We start from the raw sequence: 19,262 nt of genomic DNA on the forward strand, positions 1-19,262 counted from the left end.
TCTAAGGGTACCTGTAAATCTCAAATATTTTTAATTTTAAAAGTATATCTAGGTTGGACTTGTTACTACCCTTATAGCTTTTACACATACACTAAAAACACAAGAAATAGTGTCATGAAAGAAATGAAGTCTACAGAAAATTTGGGCAATCCGTGAATATTTATAAACCCTACCTGGACTCTGAGTGCAGAACAGACCCATCTCGAGTCACTACGTCATCTTCTTGTTCCAGGCTGCCAATACGGAAGCTGGCCTTATGCACCCGTCCATTTGGAGAGGGCCTAGACGATATGTGCGTCTCTCTAAAGCCTCGGAGGTGGCCACATAGCGTTGTCAGAAAATTAGTAATATCGATCTCCTGCAGCTGCTCCTCGCAATAATCCACCGCTGTCAGGAGGTCCTGGTGTGACACCCAGAGAGACTGCTGAAGAGCTTTGAACAAGCCTGGAAAAAAACACAGAAGGGAAATTATTATCATATGAATGACTTGAAAGCGGACTTAAACTCAAAAAACAAAAAGTCACCAGGAAGTAGGGCTAATCTATGCAATTTCTCTTGTCAACAAAATAAATCCTTGGTTCCTGGTGGCTTTCTGCTTTACATTGTATGGTGCATGTTCCATAGTGTAGAGCTTAGTTCCGTGTGCGGTGGTGCCATATACAGAGTCAGCCATGGGAACAATGTAATTCCTGCACAAATAGAGGATTTACATTTTCAGTGGTCATCCAATGGCCAAAGATGATTGACATGCTCTTTGAAGTCTCCCGTGGATCCGGTGGTGAAGGCTCCACGTCAGAAGTATATACTTCCTGATTTTGGCAGAAACTCACCACCCACCAACAAGTATAGTTCTGCTTTAATAAACCTAAAATACAAACATTTTAAAAGCTAAACACAAAAAAACCCAGCACCAGGGAAAAAAATAAAATATACTTTTTAAGGGTTTTCAGAGTCAGATCAATTGTATCAAGGGTCCTTTTTTCACTCCATGGCATGCAATGTACTATCCCGGGAGCATACAACCCAGCTACATGTAAATATGTTGAGGCCCTGTTCAGTGTAGTAATACCAGGATGCACAATGACTGCACCCTTGGAACAGGCTAATGTTACCCTGGGCTCAGAAAAAGTAAATTGAATGAAGCAGGGTTATCATTCAACCTGAAAGACTGAGGACATCTAGTGGTGGAAAGGAAATAATTCAGAGGACAGCAGTAAAAGTATTGATATTGTAGTTCTTTAGCTAGAGTAATTTTTTAAGTAAACCTGTGTAATTATTTTGAAAACTAATGTCACAGGACTAGAACATAGTCAACAACTGACTAATACTGACTCTAATATTCCCAAGACTGAGAACAGTGTCCACATTTAAAAGTGCTTTTGATGGAATGTCTGAATGTATAGTTTGTAAAGAAATGGCTAGATAATAGCTGATCCCCAAGACAGGGCGATTTCTGATAGACTGTATTGAGATTTTCACCTATGTAAATTTTTATAACAGAATCTGAGCGTAAAATATGCCAGTGTTTTTGGCATAGCCGTGAGTGCTGTTGGTAATATTGAGTGATGATTCATGTGATGGAGTTTCGGTTCCCCTTCTTCAGTGAGTTGTCAAATAATAGATTGTGTCTTGATAGACCTTAGACTTTTTGAAAGGTACGTTTTAAGAATTTAAAACGTAACCACAGTCAAGCAGTCTTTGTTGTAAGGCTTTCGCCTCTATAAAAATTTTCATCAGTAAAACAATTTGTTCGTAGTCTTAAGTTGACTGTATAAAATGCTACGAATCAGGGGATGAGCGCTCTTTGAGTGCAGAATTGTGTTTCCTGCTGTGCTTTTTCTTTATCGTTTTTATCCAGTGGGATGGATAGGTCTAGAAAAGGAAGACAAGTTTTGCTGTGTTCCATAGTAAACTTTAAATTAAAATTGTTATGCAGAATAAAGTGGAAGAAGTCTTGAAAGGACTCTGGTGGGCCTGTCTATAAGACGTCATCAATATATCATCTCCATAGAAGGATGTGTTGATGGAAGGAGCTGCTGGTGATGGTGGTGAAGAGTTATCTCGCCCAGGTTTAGGTCTGCATATGTCGGGGCACACTTGGTGCCCATGGCTACTTCTTGAACTTGTAAATATATTGTGCCATCAAATATGAATGTATTCCTTTCAAGTATATAATGCAATAGGTATAGAATGAAGTCATTTCTTTTTGGTGCCAGTGCCCGATTTCTAGTCAGACATTGGGATATCATTTCAATACCTTTACCGTGGGGTATACTTTTATATACTGCTTCAATATGAATGGCTACCAGGGTGGTGCCAGAGGGAACTTCCATAACGTTGGTGATTTTCAAAAGTTCAGTTGTATCCTTCAAGTATGAGGGCAATTCTGTAACCAAGGGTTGTAAATAGGAGTCGACCAATTTACTGGTGTGTGAAGAGATGTAATTTATACCAGAAATTATTGGTCGTCCTGGTGGGCTTGCTTTTGATATACCAGCTATTTTGACATTAATCTAATTATTTACTGCCAAAAAAAACAGCTTTTCATTTTGAAAAATCATCTTTACACTCTAATTATCTAATTGGGGCAGCAGCACAACTACCTAGGAGGATTGAAACCTTTTTTACCTAGTAACATAAACTATTAGCAAATATTATTTTGTAGGCTTTGACACCATAGAATCACCTGGCACGCCACTGTAATTTCCCTGATTCTGTTTTGTGGACACTTTCCCTTCCCAGCTCATAATAACTGAGCAACCTATCAGTACAGGCATTATTACACTAAAAACAGTTAAAGTTAGTGCAGAGATGAACCACATATGTTTTTGCTGTGCACAGACATACACTTTACTTTCCAAATAGTTAAACCCTGTAAATAGGAAATCACAGTTATTTCTTAGATCCCCTCGCCAAGAGGTTTTCCTACCTTTCACATAACACTGGTGGTAGTACTCTTGTAGCAGGTTGCAGTAGTTGACAAGCTCCTTTTGTCGGTGGTGTATGAATGGACTGGCTGTTGGACGTTCTTGTGACAGAGACCTACAAGGATGGAAAAGATTTCCAAAAAGATTATGAAGTAATTGGCAAAGTAATGTATCAGCAATAAGCAAATACTTGAATACATAAATATGAGATGACTGTCAGGTGATCGTAAGATGTAATTTAGATACAGAGAAGTAGGTTGGTGAGCATTCTGCATTACGTTAAGGCAAATACGTTACTTTTTTGTGCACTTTCCTTATATACAACTTTGTGGTGCATTGATATGTGCTAACATCTGCTACCTTAAGGCAGCCTATTTATTTTATTAGGCCTCCTAATGCAGCAAAAAGATGCATACACTATTTTTTAGCAATGCAGCAAACCTTTTAGCTAACTAGATATTCCCTTTTAGCTAACTTGATCAAATCCTTTAATCTAGTTAGCTAAAAGGGAATACCATAACCTATCCCTACCTATCTATCAATGAAGCAAACCACAATGCATATCTTTGTTTTACTTTGGTGGGAGGGATGCCTCCTTCTGTAGTAAGCATTCTTACCTGCCCGATCCCCATTTCTTCTGTCAAAGTTTGCAGAGGTTACCCGACACATCTTGGCTTAACCTAACCACCCTACTAGACTAATCCTTAAACCCAACCTAGTGCCAAAAACCACATTTCTCATACAAAAGCATCCTTGGGCACCTGTAGGACAATCCCAAAACAAGCTCATGAAATAGGCCCATCTATCAGCAAAAAACCTGGGAGAATTCAGAAGGGACAATAATGGATATTCACCTGGGTTGATGAAAGTGCCAAGGCTATCTGATCAGGAAATAAATATGTATCCTTGGTAGTAACAATGCTATAAAATAATCATGTAGTGATCTCATATTTATAGCTAGTTGTTGAATACATAACAGACTGCCTAGATACTTAGTTATTGTTATATAACCTTTGCTAAAAGGAATAAACAAAATTCAGCTTGGTTAATCCCCCTTCTGCAGAATATGGGTCTAAGTGCCTTAGGCTGGGTACACACGTGCGATAATAAAAAAAGACTGCACGATGCATTGTACACACAGCACCGTTATGCTCTATGGAGAGGGGTGAATGACAGAGCAGCACCCCGCTTTGCTCTCTCCCCTTTTACTTTCATTTAGTTTGTTTGTCGTCAGTGGATCCGCCAGGATGGACGATGGAACAACAAACGACGAGCGCTGTACATACGCCAGATTCTTGTCCGATATCAGCCCTGAGGCAATTATTGAGCGAGAATCATCTGACGTGTGTATGTAGCCTTCACACAAGTGACCAACATAAGAGATAATACAGGACTGTACTTTCTCCAGTAAAACCAAGCATGTAGGCTTATAACCATACTGACAAGACACATAGTTTTGTTGAATACAAACTCCAGACCAACAGCTGACATCCTTACACAGGTATGTGTAGTTCCTGCTTAAAGCGTACCTAAACTCAGAAATTTCACTTTACATGAAAAGGTAGATAACCCTTTTATGTTAAGTCAAAATTCTGTTTTTTAGTGCAACACTTTTTGTTTGTTAAAAAAAGAGTGCATCGCGGCCCTCTAATTCCCCTAGGCGATTAAGAATGAATGGGAGCGCAAAGCCTCCTAGGATACATACGTCAGGCATCCCAGGAGGATCTTGGGTGCTCCTTCTGCGCATGCCTGAGCATCTCAGGCATGCGCAGAAGGGGCCTTTTTGTGGGAAAAAATATTTTGCCGATCTCACGCATGCGCAGTGAGATCAGCAATTTTTTTTTCATCCTGTGTCACCCGATCTTGTGCCTGGGTCGGTTGTTGTAGGAAGAAGAACAGGAAGAAGAGACGAAGATGGTGGCGCCGGCTTTTGGACGGATGCCGGGACGACGCGGGACCCAATGGAAGACACCTCCAGATGGATCGGACTGCCCTGCGGGATTGAAGGTAAGTCAATTTTTTTTTTGTTTTATGCACTTTTGGCTTTGGATCCTCTTTAGGCAAATAGGCTCCTGGTCGATGTCATTAGATTTCTATGTCACCTTCATTGTTTTATCTGAGTCCAGATCATCACTTTTGTCCAGTGACCTAGAACTCAGGAACTAGAGGAAGTGTGGTCATCTTGGTCAGAATTACATTTTGTGTTTATTGCAAAAATTACATCATTATCCATTTGTTTGAAGTTTATCTTTAATATGAGAAGTCCTGCCATAAATACACTGTGAAATAAAATAGACAACTGTAGCCCACAGTGCAATGTCCTTATTAAATCTCAAGCTTAAACTTTTATAAATGACAACGCAGAAAGTTTGTAGTTTAAATGTTACCTTTTCTTGGTCAAATAAATGTATTAGAGATGAAAGCTTTGAAAAGCCCTAGATTCCCTTAGAATTCACAAAACTTGTAAGTAAGGGAGCTAAGGGGTCCTGAAAGCTTGCTTCTGTACTAACTTAAGTTAGTTTATAAAAGGTATCACTTACACTCCTGCTATAAACATAAAAAAAATACAAACACAAGCCATTAGCAGACATTAAGAGCTTAAAGCCAACCTTCCACGGCAAACAGAAAATCTTCTTTTCTGCAGGCTCTCTGCTCCCCCAGCAAAAATGGATTATGTAAACAAAAATTGCACCCACAAAAATAAATAAATAAAACAACTACTGTTTTCGGTCTCTAACACTTCTAGCTATTTTAGTGACATCACTGTGTCTGGTAGCAAGAGCTGGAAGTTCAAAATACCATGAGGATGCCCTTTGCAAGAATGCGTTCTCACGGAATCTTAGGCTCCCAGCTATTATCTGAGAGCACAGTGACTTCACCTGTCCCACTTGAAGGTGTCCAAGAATTATTTTCTTTTTTGTGGGCGAATTCTTTTAAGCCATTTCAGTTGGGGGAGTAGTGGGCTTGCAAAAAAGCAGATCTACTGTTTGCCTAAAAGTCCAGCTTTAATAGAAAACAATGTGTGCTGTGTACTGTTGCTGTAACCAAGACCAGCCAGTCATAGATTATTAGTGATGGAATAAAGCAAGTATGTCTGTTTCACTCGCTTGTGAGGGCACAGACTGTGCCTGAATGAGGACAAATATGTAAACTGTCATTGCATTCATGTTTTTAAAATGGACCCAAAGATAAAAGATTTGCCCTTAGGAAACAACTAAAATGGCAATTGTACATAGGCAGAACCCTGTGCTACTCACTGTGCTCGCTGCAGAGGAAGATGTACGAAAGGGCCTGCAGTGCAAAGATCTCCCTGCTTTGCTTGATCTATTATTATTATTATTTTTATTAATACAAAGGATTTATATAGCACAAACATATTACACAGCACTGTACATTAAATAGAGGTTGCAAATGACAGAGAGATAAATACAGAAAGGACAGAAGGAGAGGACCCTGCCCCGGACAGCTTACAATCTAGGAGATGGGCTCATGTGTAATCTAATATTTCTTCACCAATACCAATACCCCTGCAGTCATCAGAATTATCGTTAATAAAGGGGCAGCTCTGACACGAGAAGGCAAATACCTGTTCATTAAACAAGATAAGCACCTTCACACAGATACACACTGCAGAACTAGGCATTCCTGCTGTGCGATACTTCCCCAGCTCTTAGATTGTAAGCTCTTTGGGGCAAGGTCCTCTCCTCCTCCTGTGTCACTGTCTGTATCTGTCTGTCATTTGCAACCCCTATTTATTGTACAGCGCTGCATAATATGTTGGCACTATATTGATACTGATTATTACTAATAATTATAATAATAATAATAGTAAGTCAGTATTGGAAGAATTAGTTGCAAGGTATCATTAGCAATACCTGGTGTCTAGTCCTCTGTCCTCCATTTTCCTTTTCTGCAAAAACTGACATACAACAGGTTCTCGTTAAAGTCCCAGGACTCCTAGCCTTTTTCTGGCTTCTCCACATTGTGACAGTGATCCAGGACTGTCATACAGTCTGAAAGGGGCCACATATTGCACTGTATGCTTGCTCCAAGACAGCTACTGAATGAAATCTGTACAGTGTGCACTTTCAAAATAAATCAGCAATGACAGCTTCCATGTTTCTCTGATGATAAAGATACATTAACAATGTGGAGGATCCTGTCACAGTGGAAAAGGAAGACATCACTGACTCCTACATACAAAAACACAGCCCTCCTGCCTTCCTGAATTGACCGGATGGATGGGGGGGGGGTCCGATTGGCTGCAGTGGATTTCAGCACAGTAGAACACAAATCATCTCATTAGTACATTGACTCATATATGTAAGTTATAAATAGTACAGAAGGACAATTCCAGCAGCACACGGGTCACACACTCATGTGTTCTGCACATGCAGCTCAAGCAGAGGTTACACTGTCCGCATGAGGCCACTCCCCCAAAATGCCACGCCCAGCTCCCAGTTTCCTTCCAGTCCACCTCCTGCATACGCAAAGCAGCACTGCGTCTTCATACTACCTGGATTGCACCTCCTGGAAGATTTCCCACGACACTGACTCTTGTCTATACTCGCTGGGGGAGAAAGGATATTGTTAGCAGCTCTAGGATCAGTGCTCTGTGTGGAGTACCAGGCAGCAAACTAGGGTTTAAAGGGGAAGTGCATGCCAGCACAATCCTCTAGAGGTATTATATGCACCCCTTTAAAACCCCAAATGCTATCCTGGTGCTCCCTAGTGGTGCCATTTTGCCTAAAGTACAATGGTTGTACTAATTTTAGAATAATAGCCGAGTTTAAAAAAGTGAAAAAAGCTCAATGTCCTTATAATAGCTTTAATACCATACAGGCAATGCACTGGGAACACTGCACATGTGTAGATTTTTAGACCTTCCTTGATTGTCCATCGATCATTGATTGAGTCTTTGCCATTTGGGTTATTCTATCCATTCAAATGCTAGTTTTCCGTTTTCTTCCACATCTTTCAGGTTTTGGTTGCCATTTTAAAGCATTTGAGCTGAGCAGCCGATCAATTTTGTGCACTTCTTTGATGTTTTCCCCTCTCCAATCAACTTTTTTTCAAAGTAACAAAGGACGGCATACCTTGATTATATATAATCAATGTATGCTGTTCCTCTGAACAATGTCTGCAACGACCCATTTTTCAGATAGAAATGCACTATGAACAGCATGTACAACATTTACTGCCTTCAGTAAATAAGGGTCGAAATTGTCACTATTATTATTTAGGTATTTATATAGCGCCGACAAACATATGCAGCGCTGTACAAAGTCCATAGTCATGTCACTAGCTGTCATTCAAAGGAGCTCACAATCGAATGTCCCTACAAAAGTTGTATGTCATTAATACAGTCTACAGGGCAATTTTTTAAAAGAGCAGTCAATTAACATAGTTTTGGAATATGGGAGGAAACTGGAGTACCCAGAAGAAACCCACACAAACACAGGTAGAACCTGCAAACTCCATGCAGATAGTGTCCTGGCTGAGATTCAAACCTGGGACCCAGCGCTGCAAAGGACAGAGTGCTAACCACTGAGCCACGTGCTGCCCAATATCCACAGAAGGAATGACCTAATGACTATTATTCTGAACAGCCTATTATTCCCTTTTCTTCACTTCTGTAAAGGAATACAACAATTGTATTTAATTTTTCTTCATGCTTCGATTTGGCATAGAATGTGCAGTGTTTCCAATGCATTAGCCTTGATGGAAATAAAAGCTATTAGAAGGATTTTGAGCTTTTTTCACTTTTTTAAACATACTGCTATTATTCTGAACACAACTTTACACCTATTAACACGACAATATAAATCTTTAAGAAATTTCTTACACCTTCATAAAATGTAAAGACAAAATTAAAACTAAACTCTCAGTTGATTCCAATGATTTAAAAGATACATCTGAAAGGTTTTTGCTATAACATCATTGAAATCCATATCCACAACATAGATTTCAAAAGATGTTACCTTCAAACCTCCTTTTAGACAGCTTTTGAGAAAATGACACTTCTGAAAATATCACTCCTTTATATTACTAAAATACTACATAGCAGTTTGATCGTGAAAACAGAACTGACCTGAAGAAGATGTCACAACAGAGTTTCTGTTGCTTGGGGCTGACAAGTTGCTCTCGCAATGCTTCCAGCGGACAATTATATACATAGACTGGACAGCGTAGGCGACGGCTTGATATCACATCTTGCAGCGATGACTGACGGCTGAAGGAAATATGTATCTCCTTCTTGTGTTCAGCTTCTTGCCCATTACCTGGCGAAGGAAAACAAATAGTTTGTGTGCATTCATGCATTAGCATATACACATTAGCATATATTGTATTGGGACAGCCCAAACAAATGAACAGGCTGCTAACACACAAGTAAAAAACAAGCAATACATCTTGCACTATTTTTTTTTCCAAAGTGTTAATGGTATGCACTAACAGTTGGTGCAGTGTTATGGTGCTCGTCAACACATCTGCAATGGTTAATGTATTGGGGTGCCATTGACAATTTAAGACACAGCAATGCACAATGTGTGTTCTTGTGACACATAGGTAAACAAGTGTATTCCTGCAATGCATCAGTGTAATTGGGCCTTTAGATATTTACAATACAAAAAAGAAATTATCAAGTGCTTGCTTAAAGCAGACCTAAACTCAACATTTTCACTTTACATAAGACTAGACAACCATTAAACGTAACGTTTTTTTTTTGCAGCGATCAAGACAGAATGGGAGCGCAAAACCTCCCAGGATACCTACGTTCTACATCCCGGGAGGCTCTGGCTGCTCTATCTGCGTATGCCTGATCTTGATCCCATTTTTTCCACTAAGGGGAAAGAGATGCCGATCTCAAGCATGCACAGTAAGATCGTCTTTCTTTTTTTTCCCCCTTTACAGTGGACTACGTTAACCGATCTCGGACCTGAGCAGTGAAAGAACGATGACATAGCAAGATGACAAGAAAGAAGACGGAAGACTGAAGATGGTGGCACACAGTGACGAAGAGGAATTCCAGGATGACGCGGGACCAGATCAAGGGAAGGAATAAAGGAAACTAATTTTTTTTTATTTTCAGTTCAGTTCTGCTTTAAGATGAACATACACAATTGCAATTATGGAATCAAGAACATTGTAAGCACTACACATGCATTACCCAGATCAAATGCATGCAATGTACAGTCTAAACCCCACTGTGCCTGTACCAGGGAGGTTCTATGGGTGTGTAAGGTAACCAATGGGTTGTAACCGATTAGGTATTGCCTTACACACCTTTATAACTACATTGAAAGGAGTAACCTTTTACTTGATTTCATGTTTTCTTTTCACCTGACACAGGTTAAAAAAGCAAAACCTGAATTTATCAGTCAATACTGACAACAAGTACAATTCTTCCCCCGGGCCTGTGATTGGACGGTAAAAGAAGAAGCAGTAGACTGGTGAGCTCATCTCTCTGTTACTCCGCTTTCCCCTTCTAACAGAAAATTATCACTGCAGGACAACTGATTGGCTTTGTGTGCTGCTTTTCCTATTTTCAGCCTTTGATGGGTTGTACACAGGATGTCCAGAGACTAATACCGTCAAACAGAGGTGAATATACTGCTTGCATAAAAATAAATGATGAATTCATGAATACAGAGCTGGAATGATCTGTGCTTTTATATCTGCCTGGAGTTCAGCTCTAAAGATCCACACACATTTTCCTTCATGATTTTTGTAAGGATGGAGAGTGACCTTTACCTAGTGCAGGGGTGATGCTTAATGTGGGTATCACAGCTCCTGATGGAAGGGTCTCTGGCTGAGAAGAGTTATACAATGGGATTCCATCTGCAGACAGGGAGTGGTCTGGAGGAGTAATCAACTTCTGAACATCTAAAGTGAGAATAGTTAAAATAAAGAACAGTAATTGTAAATTATTATACTTTGTGCACATGGGAACAGTCATGCTGGAACAGAAAAGTCGTTCACCAAAATGCCACAACATTGGAATGGAACAATTGTTTGAAATTTCTTTGTAGGTTGTAGACAATTGAACATCACTGTTCATTGGAAACACCTGAACCTAATTGTTTGGAGTCCATATACATTTGACCACATAGTAGGTGTGATGACAAGGTGTCCATGTAGTTTTTGAACATAAAGTAAGAATAAGTAATGAAAGAATTTTGACAGAATAAAGGTCTTTGTATAAATCTATAACCAATGTACAAGACAAACCAGAAAAAGTGGCCGGAAGGAAGGTTAGCAGAAGGTGTTGTGGGTTAACTAATCGGGCATAACATCGCCACTGTGGGGGGTCCACGCCATTGGTTATGGGTCCGTCATCATCTGTTTCTTCTATCGGACTGGGACTCTAAAAAGAAACACAACAGAACAAAAGAGAAGTAGGGCATTAGGTCAATGGCTGTTACAGGGTGAGTCTATAGCAGATTTGCTAATAAATATTAGCTCTATGGCCTATATTTAGGTGCTAGGTTCTCCCTAAATCAAAACTATAATAGTTTTGAGTCAATATTATTGTGTTTTGTTTTTTAAAGAGACATCTGTTACTGGTGGAACAGGGGAGGCAAACCGCTGTAGGTATAAAGTGCAGGCACCTACCTGGAGTGGTGCATACCTGCACCAGCCTCCAAAACCTTCATGTCATGGTCAACTCTCCAGGCTTTCTAACAAGCAAAGCTTCAGCACTTCCCAGAAGTTTCACTTACTGCCTCTTTATAGATCCTACACATTACTATTGGCAATTGCAACAAATACCTGACAAACTAATAGGAAAGTGCAGAAGCATGCTTCGCGATAAGCTTCAAAATGATCTGAATGGTCTGGAATTTGGACCCCTCCCGCATGACAGAGTCATTTTAAGTTTACAAGTTTTCTTATAAACTAGCACTTTTTCCAGTAAACAGGAAACGACATCCTCAAATGAACAAGTAATCTGATGAATATCTTTACTATGATACTTTAGAAGAACATAAAAATTAGGATATTGAAAAATATCCAGAGTTTACCAACCCATGTGGTTTTTCAGGCAGAGTATTAAAGATTTCATTCTGGATGAATATACAAGGTTTTACATTGCATCGGATAGATCCAAACATATATAGACATAATTTACATTTATTATTATTACTAATCCTGATTAATGCCTGGCTTCTAAATATTGGTCCCTCTGATTTCTAATGAATCAAATTTGACCCCCAATTTATGTCAAAACATTAAGAAAGCTCTGTGTCTTCCACTGTCTTTTGTGATTAGCAAATCTCAGTATAAATATGATAAATGACATCCTACATGGAACACATGCAAATATGTTAATGCAAATTCTAATCTGTGCATAGCACAATGTAACACAATATGTAACACTCCGCACACAAGCAAATAAGGCCTGGGGTCATAAAACACACAAATTCCAGTTATAGTATGCCCAGTGCTAAAAGTATTGCTACTTAAACTATTGTACTTAAACTGTTAAAGGAAAAGATGAAGCCCAGATTAATAGGACATAAAAAGTCTTTTTGGAAATGTTACACTCAGTTGTATTTAAATAAATTGCTGTGCAATGAAAAACATGAAGCTCGGGGTAATATAACATTTTGAATTTACATGTTATACTCTGATGTATTTGAATACAGTCAAAAATGAGGAATAGTGCAGACTTTAAAAAACTGTTGTATGGTTCTCCCACCTAATCCAATTAACTATGCCACATCACAATATCATTACAACAAACCCATGAATAGTAAAATAGGACTTTTAAGGCATCCAATACGTCAATTGAATATAACAAATAAATCTCCTTTAAAAACTTAATAATCTATCATTTAAAAAACAATATACAAAATTATACAACTAGCAATGGTCTCAGAAATGTCTAGGCTTCTATGTGTTTCACAGATCTAAATCCAAAATCCACTGCTAATGCAGAGGATAAGCAGTGTATTTTGCAGTGCATGTGGCTGACATCTGGGGAGATCTTGTGGTATTGGACTTGGATGATAAATGAATTATTGGGATTATAAAATAAATAATAATAACAAATACTAATAAATGGGTAAAGATGATACAGTTCTGCAGCATTTCGTTGGGAATTGGTTGGTGCTGCTGTACTGTCCAAGTCTGTTCTCTCCTTGGTGTTTCTTGAAACAGACATGCAAACCTGTCCACACTCACCCAATAACAAATTTATATCTCAGAGTGGCTTCTGAAGAAGCGAATTTAGATCTGTGAAACACTAGAACCCCAGAAATTCTAAGACCATTGCGAGTTGTATAATTTTGTATTTATTTGTTATATTCAATTGATGTATTCGATGCTTTACTATTTATGAGTTTATTGAAAAATTGTTGCTGGAAACAATTATTTGTAACAATTGGGATTATTCCATGGAGGAGAAGGACAAGAGGTTGTAAGCAGTGTTGTCGACAATCATCATGTGTGTAGCGCTCCATCATGGCAATTTGTTAAACAGTTTGGAACTGCTTCACTACACAAATGACTACAGCAAGTGACGCTTATAGCCTATGCAGGAACATGTGCGTAGTAAATGGAAATGGAAAAAAGAGGTTGGAAAAACTAGCAACTCTAGGATGAAGAAAAAAAGGAAGAAAATAGTATATTATATAGCAAACTGAAGGTTATCCAGCCAGGGGTAAGATGTGCTTTAAAAGCTTATTGCTTGTTGTAAGAGGAAACTTTCCCACCTTTCTTGAGAGCGGGCACTATCCTTTGCTCTTCCAGGGAAGAATGGAGGAAAATGACATACATACTGGACAATCCCTTTGGGTAAGAATCCCTGAGGGTGCTGACTCTCAGGAACAGTTAGCCATTTCAGGGGTTTCAATCTACCTAGCAGAATCAGCAATTAAAGCATTACCTGTAGTGTACTGGCAGAGCTGGTAGCCTCTTGATGACCATTTTGATATAAAGAGGTGGAGTTCACCGTCTCTGATGTAAATGACTGTCTCATAGTTTCTTCTGTAAATAAATAGTACAGATTCAGGCAAAAGGAAAAAGGCATTCTACAATATGTGTCTATCAGATCTCATCTCAGCAAGACACTGAACTTAATTGGAGGCTGAAAAATTTTCTGCTTTGATTTTGCCCGACAGAATCCCTCTTTTCACCCCTCACTGACATTGTGATAAAACATTAAATAAAGCAACCTGTTTTCATTACATGCCTTGTAGACCCTGTGACATTATCACTGGGTCTCTGTAGGTAGATCATGGCTAATGGGGGGGGGGAAAGGGTAAAGACCACAGTGTCATCAAATCATTATATCATTCTGTCCTAGTCCGGATGTAAGCAGATAGCTGGCTCTTGAAAAGGTTCATTAAAAATTATAATGTCTTGATGGGTCTGTGTCAGTCTGGATGAGTGAACATTCATAAACAGGCTGCACTTAAATGCAGACCAATCTAGGTAATGCTGACATGTGATGCAGAGCTTCCATGATGGAATTACCTAAAATCTAATAAATGAAAGAGGTTGGCCAGGGACAGTCAGGGTGGGGAGGAAAGGGCTAGAAGATGCTTGATTTCCTCCAGCCAGCTCTATTTGACTTACTGTAGCTTTTAATTCACATCGAGAGATGACAAATATGTCCAGGGTAAGCAGTTTTAGAGACAGAAACACAGTACAAGGCATCCTGTGTCAGTAATATAAAAGAAAGCTTCAAGGAGACCAGGCAATCCTGTATATTACGTCAAGTTCAGGAAGGAATTTGAATGTAATTAAACATATGTATGTGGACAGACATCTTTGCTCATTTCAAATGCAGACTCTTAGAGCTTTCCTTTCTCTGCTTGCAAACATATCAGTGTAATCAGCCTCAATGCCATTAGGTGATTTTGTTTTCAACAGAAAAGCTAATGATGTCCCCAAATACACAAACTGCTACCACCAGCAAAACGAATACTGAGCTAGTACAGGAAGAGTGTGCTTTTACCTCTGGTACAGGAGAAAGGGGCAGGGTATCCATCACGATCACGCTGGAGAACCTGATCCATAAATATCTGGTGATCTTGCTCATAGAGAGGAATCTCCTGATCATTGACATCACTCTGAAGGCACCCATGAAATAAGCTGAGCAGCATGTCATTGGGCAGAGAAGAGTCCGGCACTGTGCTGTCAGTCTCAGCTGTAGTAAAATAAAAAGTTTACTAGGAATCTACTGTCATTATGCTTGTAAATGCATTTTTTTTCCATGTTTTACCACAAAACTCTGCCCCATGTGTCACATACCTATGTACCGAATACATGACTGAAGACTGTAATTCCCAAACATATTGAGTCCATTTTGGCAAGTTTACCTACAGCTACTATACTGCACACCTGCTGTGCCCATTATGAGGGACTCTTACACCATCCCTGCACAGACTAACTAGGTTTGCCCCTTGCTGTGGTCATTATGAGTGGAATGAGCCATCATATCTGTACTGAAATTCCAGGTCTGTGATCTGGATGTAGCCATTGAATGGGGATCTCACCATCCATGTTGGATGCTTATTTATTTAAAAAAAATTAAAGAATAGTGATGGGAAGCACTTTATTATAATTATTTTTATTATTATTATTATTACATTTGGGTAGGAACTGCTTTGTACTGGAAACTTGCTTGTAGTGAGCACAAGGTGACCACATCAGTGTGCCCCGTCCCCCTCCCCCCCCCCCCCCAATCACAGCCTAGGGCAAATTTTTGACCAAGCTGCAATGTCAAAGTGCAATGTAGAAAAGTGTGTGTCTAGATTACAAGATTGTCAGAACAAAATTACAACCTTAAGACTATAAATGTAATTTTTTTTTTAGTCTATTACTAGTGGCAAATATTTTTTCTGGTGAAACAGGAAAACAGGAACTGATACTGTGCTCACAAACACAAGAACACTGCTACTGTGCTATCCCCTCTTTTTCACGATCATAAACATGTATTAGTGAGTGATCTATGCATGCACTGACTGGAAAGATGACTTAGAATGTAGCTACACAAGAGTTAAGTTGGAAACTTTGCAAGATAAAAATAAAAGTGGGTCTTCAAGTCCCTGACAGCCCTACTTTTAGAGGGGCGGCCTGTCTTCAGATATTTGACAGCCCTGCTATTAATAGTGGGGTCTGTCATTAGATTTCCTGAAGCCTTGCTTCCAGGTTCAGTTTAAAACAAAAAAAAGCATTAGCCAAATGCATAAGCAAGTGTGTGGTGTTTCCATAAATTACACTTCTGTTAGTGCCTCTGTTAGTTTGAAGAATGAAACTCTGTATTACCCCGGCTCAGTGTCAGGAAGAACAGCTCAATCTGTTGGCATTTGGGCAGCAGCTTCATCAGATCAAAGTGGAAAGGCACCTCCCGGATGCATAGGCCACCACTCTGACTGGGTTCTAGAAATATTGAAGATACAACAATTACACTGCTATAAGATATGTGACAAAAGATTTACTGCGCATGGAGTTTTAATAAATCAATATGTGAAAAAAGTATGAAATATCAATCTTTTTGCAAACCTTTACTGCTGTTGTTACAAAGAACCACAATCAAATGATCTGAACACTTTTACCAAAATGTGTCAAAAAACATCTGCCCAAATATATTCTCACCTGTACGATCTGCTTTAGTTAGGATTGGGGATCCGCCATCTTTGTTTTGGCAGAGCTGTACTATGTACTCAAATGTTAGCATGATGTTGATGCAGCTCTGATCTCGGGGAAACAACTGCAAAACAGAAAGTCTTTGAAAATTTGCAACACAAAGATTATTTATATTATGGAGTGCAAGAAGAATGGAGGATGACCACAATACATTAAGACATAGGACAATTATAAAGTGTCTACACACAAAAATCAAGACAATATCTGCACTTTTGTACTATAGTCAGTAGCCGCACAATGAAGTCAACATGGACAGAACTGTGCAGGACCAGGCCTCATATCCTCCAACTTTCCTGATCATGTGAACATGTGTTGCAAATATAAAAACAGTTTTCTGCCCAGGAAATCCCAAATCCCCTCTGTACTCCAAGAAGTCCAAATAATTTTTGTGTGACAATGGGTGATCATGTGATCTGAAGAGAAGGATAACAAGGCCTACAATTTGCTTAGAGACCTAAAGAAGACTGCACAGAAAAAAATGAAGAGGGGAAAAAGGGAAAAAAAAAAAAACGAGCCTAGACAAAGAGAGAGACAAGAATGCAAATTGTACTATTAAAGCTTATCTAGAATACTGGTGCCTGTGTAGTTTTTTTTTGCTGTGTTCACAAATTCCTGATACAGGCACCTTGTGACTTGCTACAAACATACAATGTTGAAGTCAAATCACTGCAGAGAGTAGATGGAAATGCTATGTTTTCACTCAAGAGTTGGAAAGAGAAGGCACTATTCCTGCCCAATTATTTCTAGGTACTCACTGCTTGTGGGATCTCAGAATACATAAGTCCATGCAGGTGCTTCCAGCTCTCAGATGTGCCCATAACAACCCCACTCTGTGGTTCCACCCAGCACTCAGATACAAGGTGCAATTCCATGTCCTGTTCTATGGCTTCCACCTCTGTGTCGTTATCCTCATCTGTAGAGAAGCTGTGTAGCCACATAATTGTAGATAAGTCAATGAAGAATAAACGCAGGGGGGACACAAACACACACTGTACACACACAACCCACCTGTCCTTGGTTGAGGTGACATGTGGAGGAAAGAGAATGTATTGAATAATACAACTGTGCTTCTCTATACTGTCTTCTTCTATACAATCGCTCTGCAGAGGAGACAGGAGCATCAGTTCACGAGTAACAACAAAGAGTGTAACAGATGGGGACGGAATTCATGTATTTTGGATTCTCTAAGCGAGTTTTAAATAGCCACAGAATTCTATGGGAATACAAAATCTGCTTAAAGCATGTCAAATGCAGATCAGAAAGAGGTAAATTGCTGCAACTGTACCCGTCAATGAATTCCAAATTTGAAGTTTTAAACAGATATCAGAAGCAGATTTCACCAAGACAAACCCCAAAGCTTGTTGTTAGAAGCCCATAATAAGCAATGGACCCACCTGAATTGGAACCTCTAGGACCATGTTAATGATTCCTTCCCCACTGGAGGCAAAATGGAACCCTTCTGAAAGCCTTATCCTGCAATGACAAGCACAACACAGTAGTTTTAAAAATGAAAAAAAAAAACAGTAGATACTAAACATCCAAATCAGAAGATTTCTAAATGTGACTACCACTTAAAAGAAGATTAAAGTGACTCTGTCTCCATTTATGAAGAAAAAAAAAAACCTATAAAAAAGTTTAATACTTTCCTCTTATGCTGCCAACATCTTTAAAATCCACAGTCTAAAGTAGAGGTTACTGCAAAAACACTCCTATGCATTCCACACTTTAAGGGGTTTCCGATGTTGGTTATCCCCTATACACTTTGTGAGGGGTGAGTGGGTTTCACTCACTGCAATGCACAGAAGTGATACAGGAGAAGGCTGAAAGAACTAAACAGTGCACTGTGGGCCTAGGCATCTGACATACAGAAAAGCATAACAGATAGATTCCCATCTAGATTGTCTATAAAATTTAGTAGACTCAATAGTTAGATTGGTAGTAACTCTTTTCTTTGCAACCATGACTTATCATAAAATCTTTTTTTTGGAGTCCATTGAAAGACAACAACCAGTATTACTGCCAGTTACAGGAAAATTGAACACAGAATCAAGCTCCTTGACAAGGATGTCTATATCGGTATTCCAGAGGACCCAGCACACACTCAAATACCACTGGTCGAATGCTGATAGTAGTTAAAACCCAGTGAATTTAAATGGCATGATGTCTACACTGGTATTTGTTATTAAGGCACATAGGAATTTTAGCAAAGACACAGAAAGAGAAGACCCTGTGCAAAAGAGCTTACAATTTAGGAGGTGGGGGGGAGCGCAACAGACAATAGGAGATATGAAGTTGTGGATTATTATTATTGAGTTAAGAAATAGAATATAGGTAGGCAAGCTTGTTGGATTTTAAGAGCTCTTTGAAATGCTTAGAAAGTAGGAGTAAAACAAAAAGAACAAGTAAGGGAGGTCCAGAGAGTGGGGGCAGCTCTAGAGAAGTCTTGGAGCCCTGCAAGGAAAGAGTTTATGAGTGAAGGTGGCGGGCGGCATGGTGGCACAGAGGTTATTAATATGGCCTTTGCAGCGCTGGGTCCCAGGTTTAAATCTCGGCCAGGACACTATCTGCATGGAGTTTGCAGGTTCTCCCTGCGTCTGCGTGGTCTTCTTTTTCTTGGCCCACATCCCAAAAACATGCAGTTAGGGTAATTGACTAACCCCCAAAATTGACCTTAGACTGTAT

General features: G+C 39.4%; 1 protein-coding gene across 1 annotated transcript in view; it reads right to left on the reverse strand.

The window, feature by feature from the left end:
• SZT2 (SZT2 subunit of KICSTOR complex) overlaps positions 1-19,262 on the reverse strand; it is a 117,140-nt gene that overhangs the window by 62,831 nt on the left and 35,047 nt on the right. The window contains exons 17-29 of the mRNA XM_072420651.1: positions 17,975-18,053; positions 17,589-17,680; positions 17,336-17,504; positions 16,530-16,644; positions 16,200-16,313; positions 14,887-15,078; positions 13,813-13,913; positions 11,157-11,292; positions 10,680-10,811; positions 9,019-9,208; positions 7,444-7,497; positions 2,930-3,042; positions 174-444 (exon numbers count right to left, since the gene is read on the reverse strand). Coding sequence (XP_072276752.1) covers positions 174-444; positions 2,930-3,042; positions 7,444-7,497; positions 9,019-9,208; positions 10,680-10,811; positions 11,157-11,292; positions 13,813-13,913; positions 14,887-15,078; positions 16,200-16,313; positions 16,530-16,644; positions 17,336-17,504; positions 17,589-17,680; positions 17,975-18,053 — 1,758 coding nt within the window. The remainder of the gene's footprint in view (positions 1-173; positions 445-2,929; positions 3,043-7,443; positions 7,498-9,018; positions 9,209-10,679; positions 10,812-11,156; positions 11,293-13,812; positions 13,914-14,886; positions 15,079-16,199; positions 16,314-16,529; positions 16,645-17,335; positions 17,505-17,588; positions 17,681-17,974; positions 18,054-19,262) is intronic.

Source organism: Pyxicephalus adspersus, chromosome 8 (genome assembly GCF_032062135.1).
Source record: "Pyxicephalus adspersus chromosome 8, UCB_Pads_2.0, whole genome shotgun sequence".
Classification (NCBI taxonomy): domain Eukaryota; kingdom Metazoa; phylum Chordata; class Amphibia; order Anura; family Pyxicephalidae; genus Pyxicephalus; species Pyxicephalus adspersus.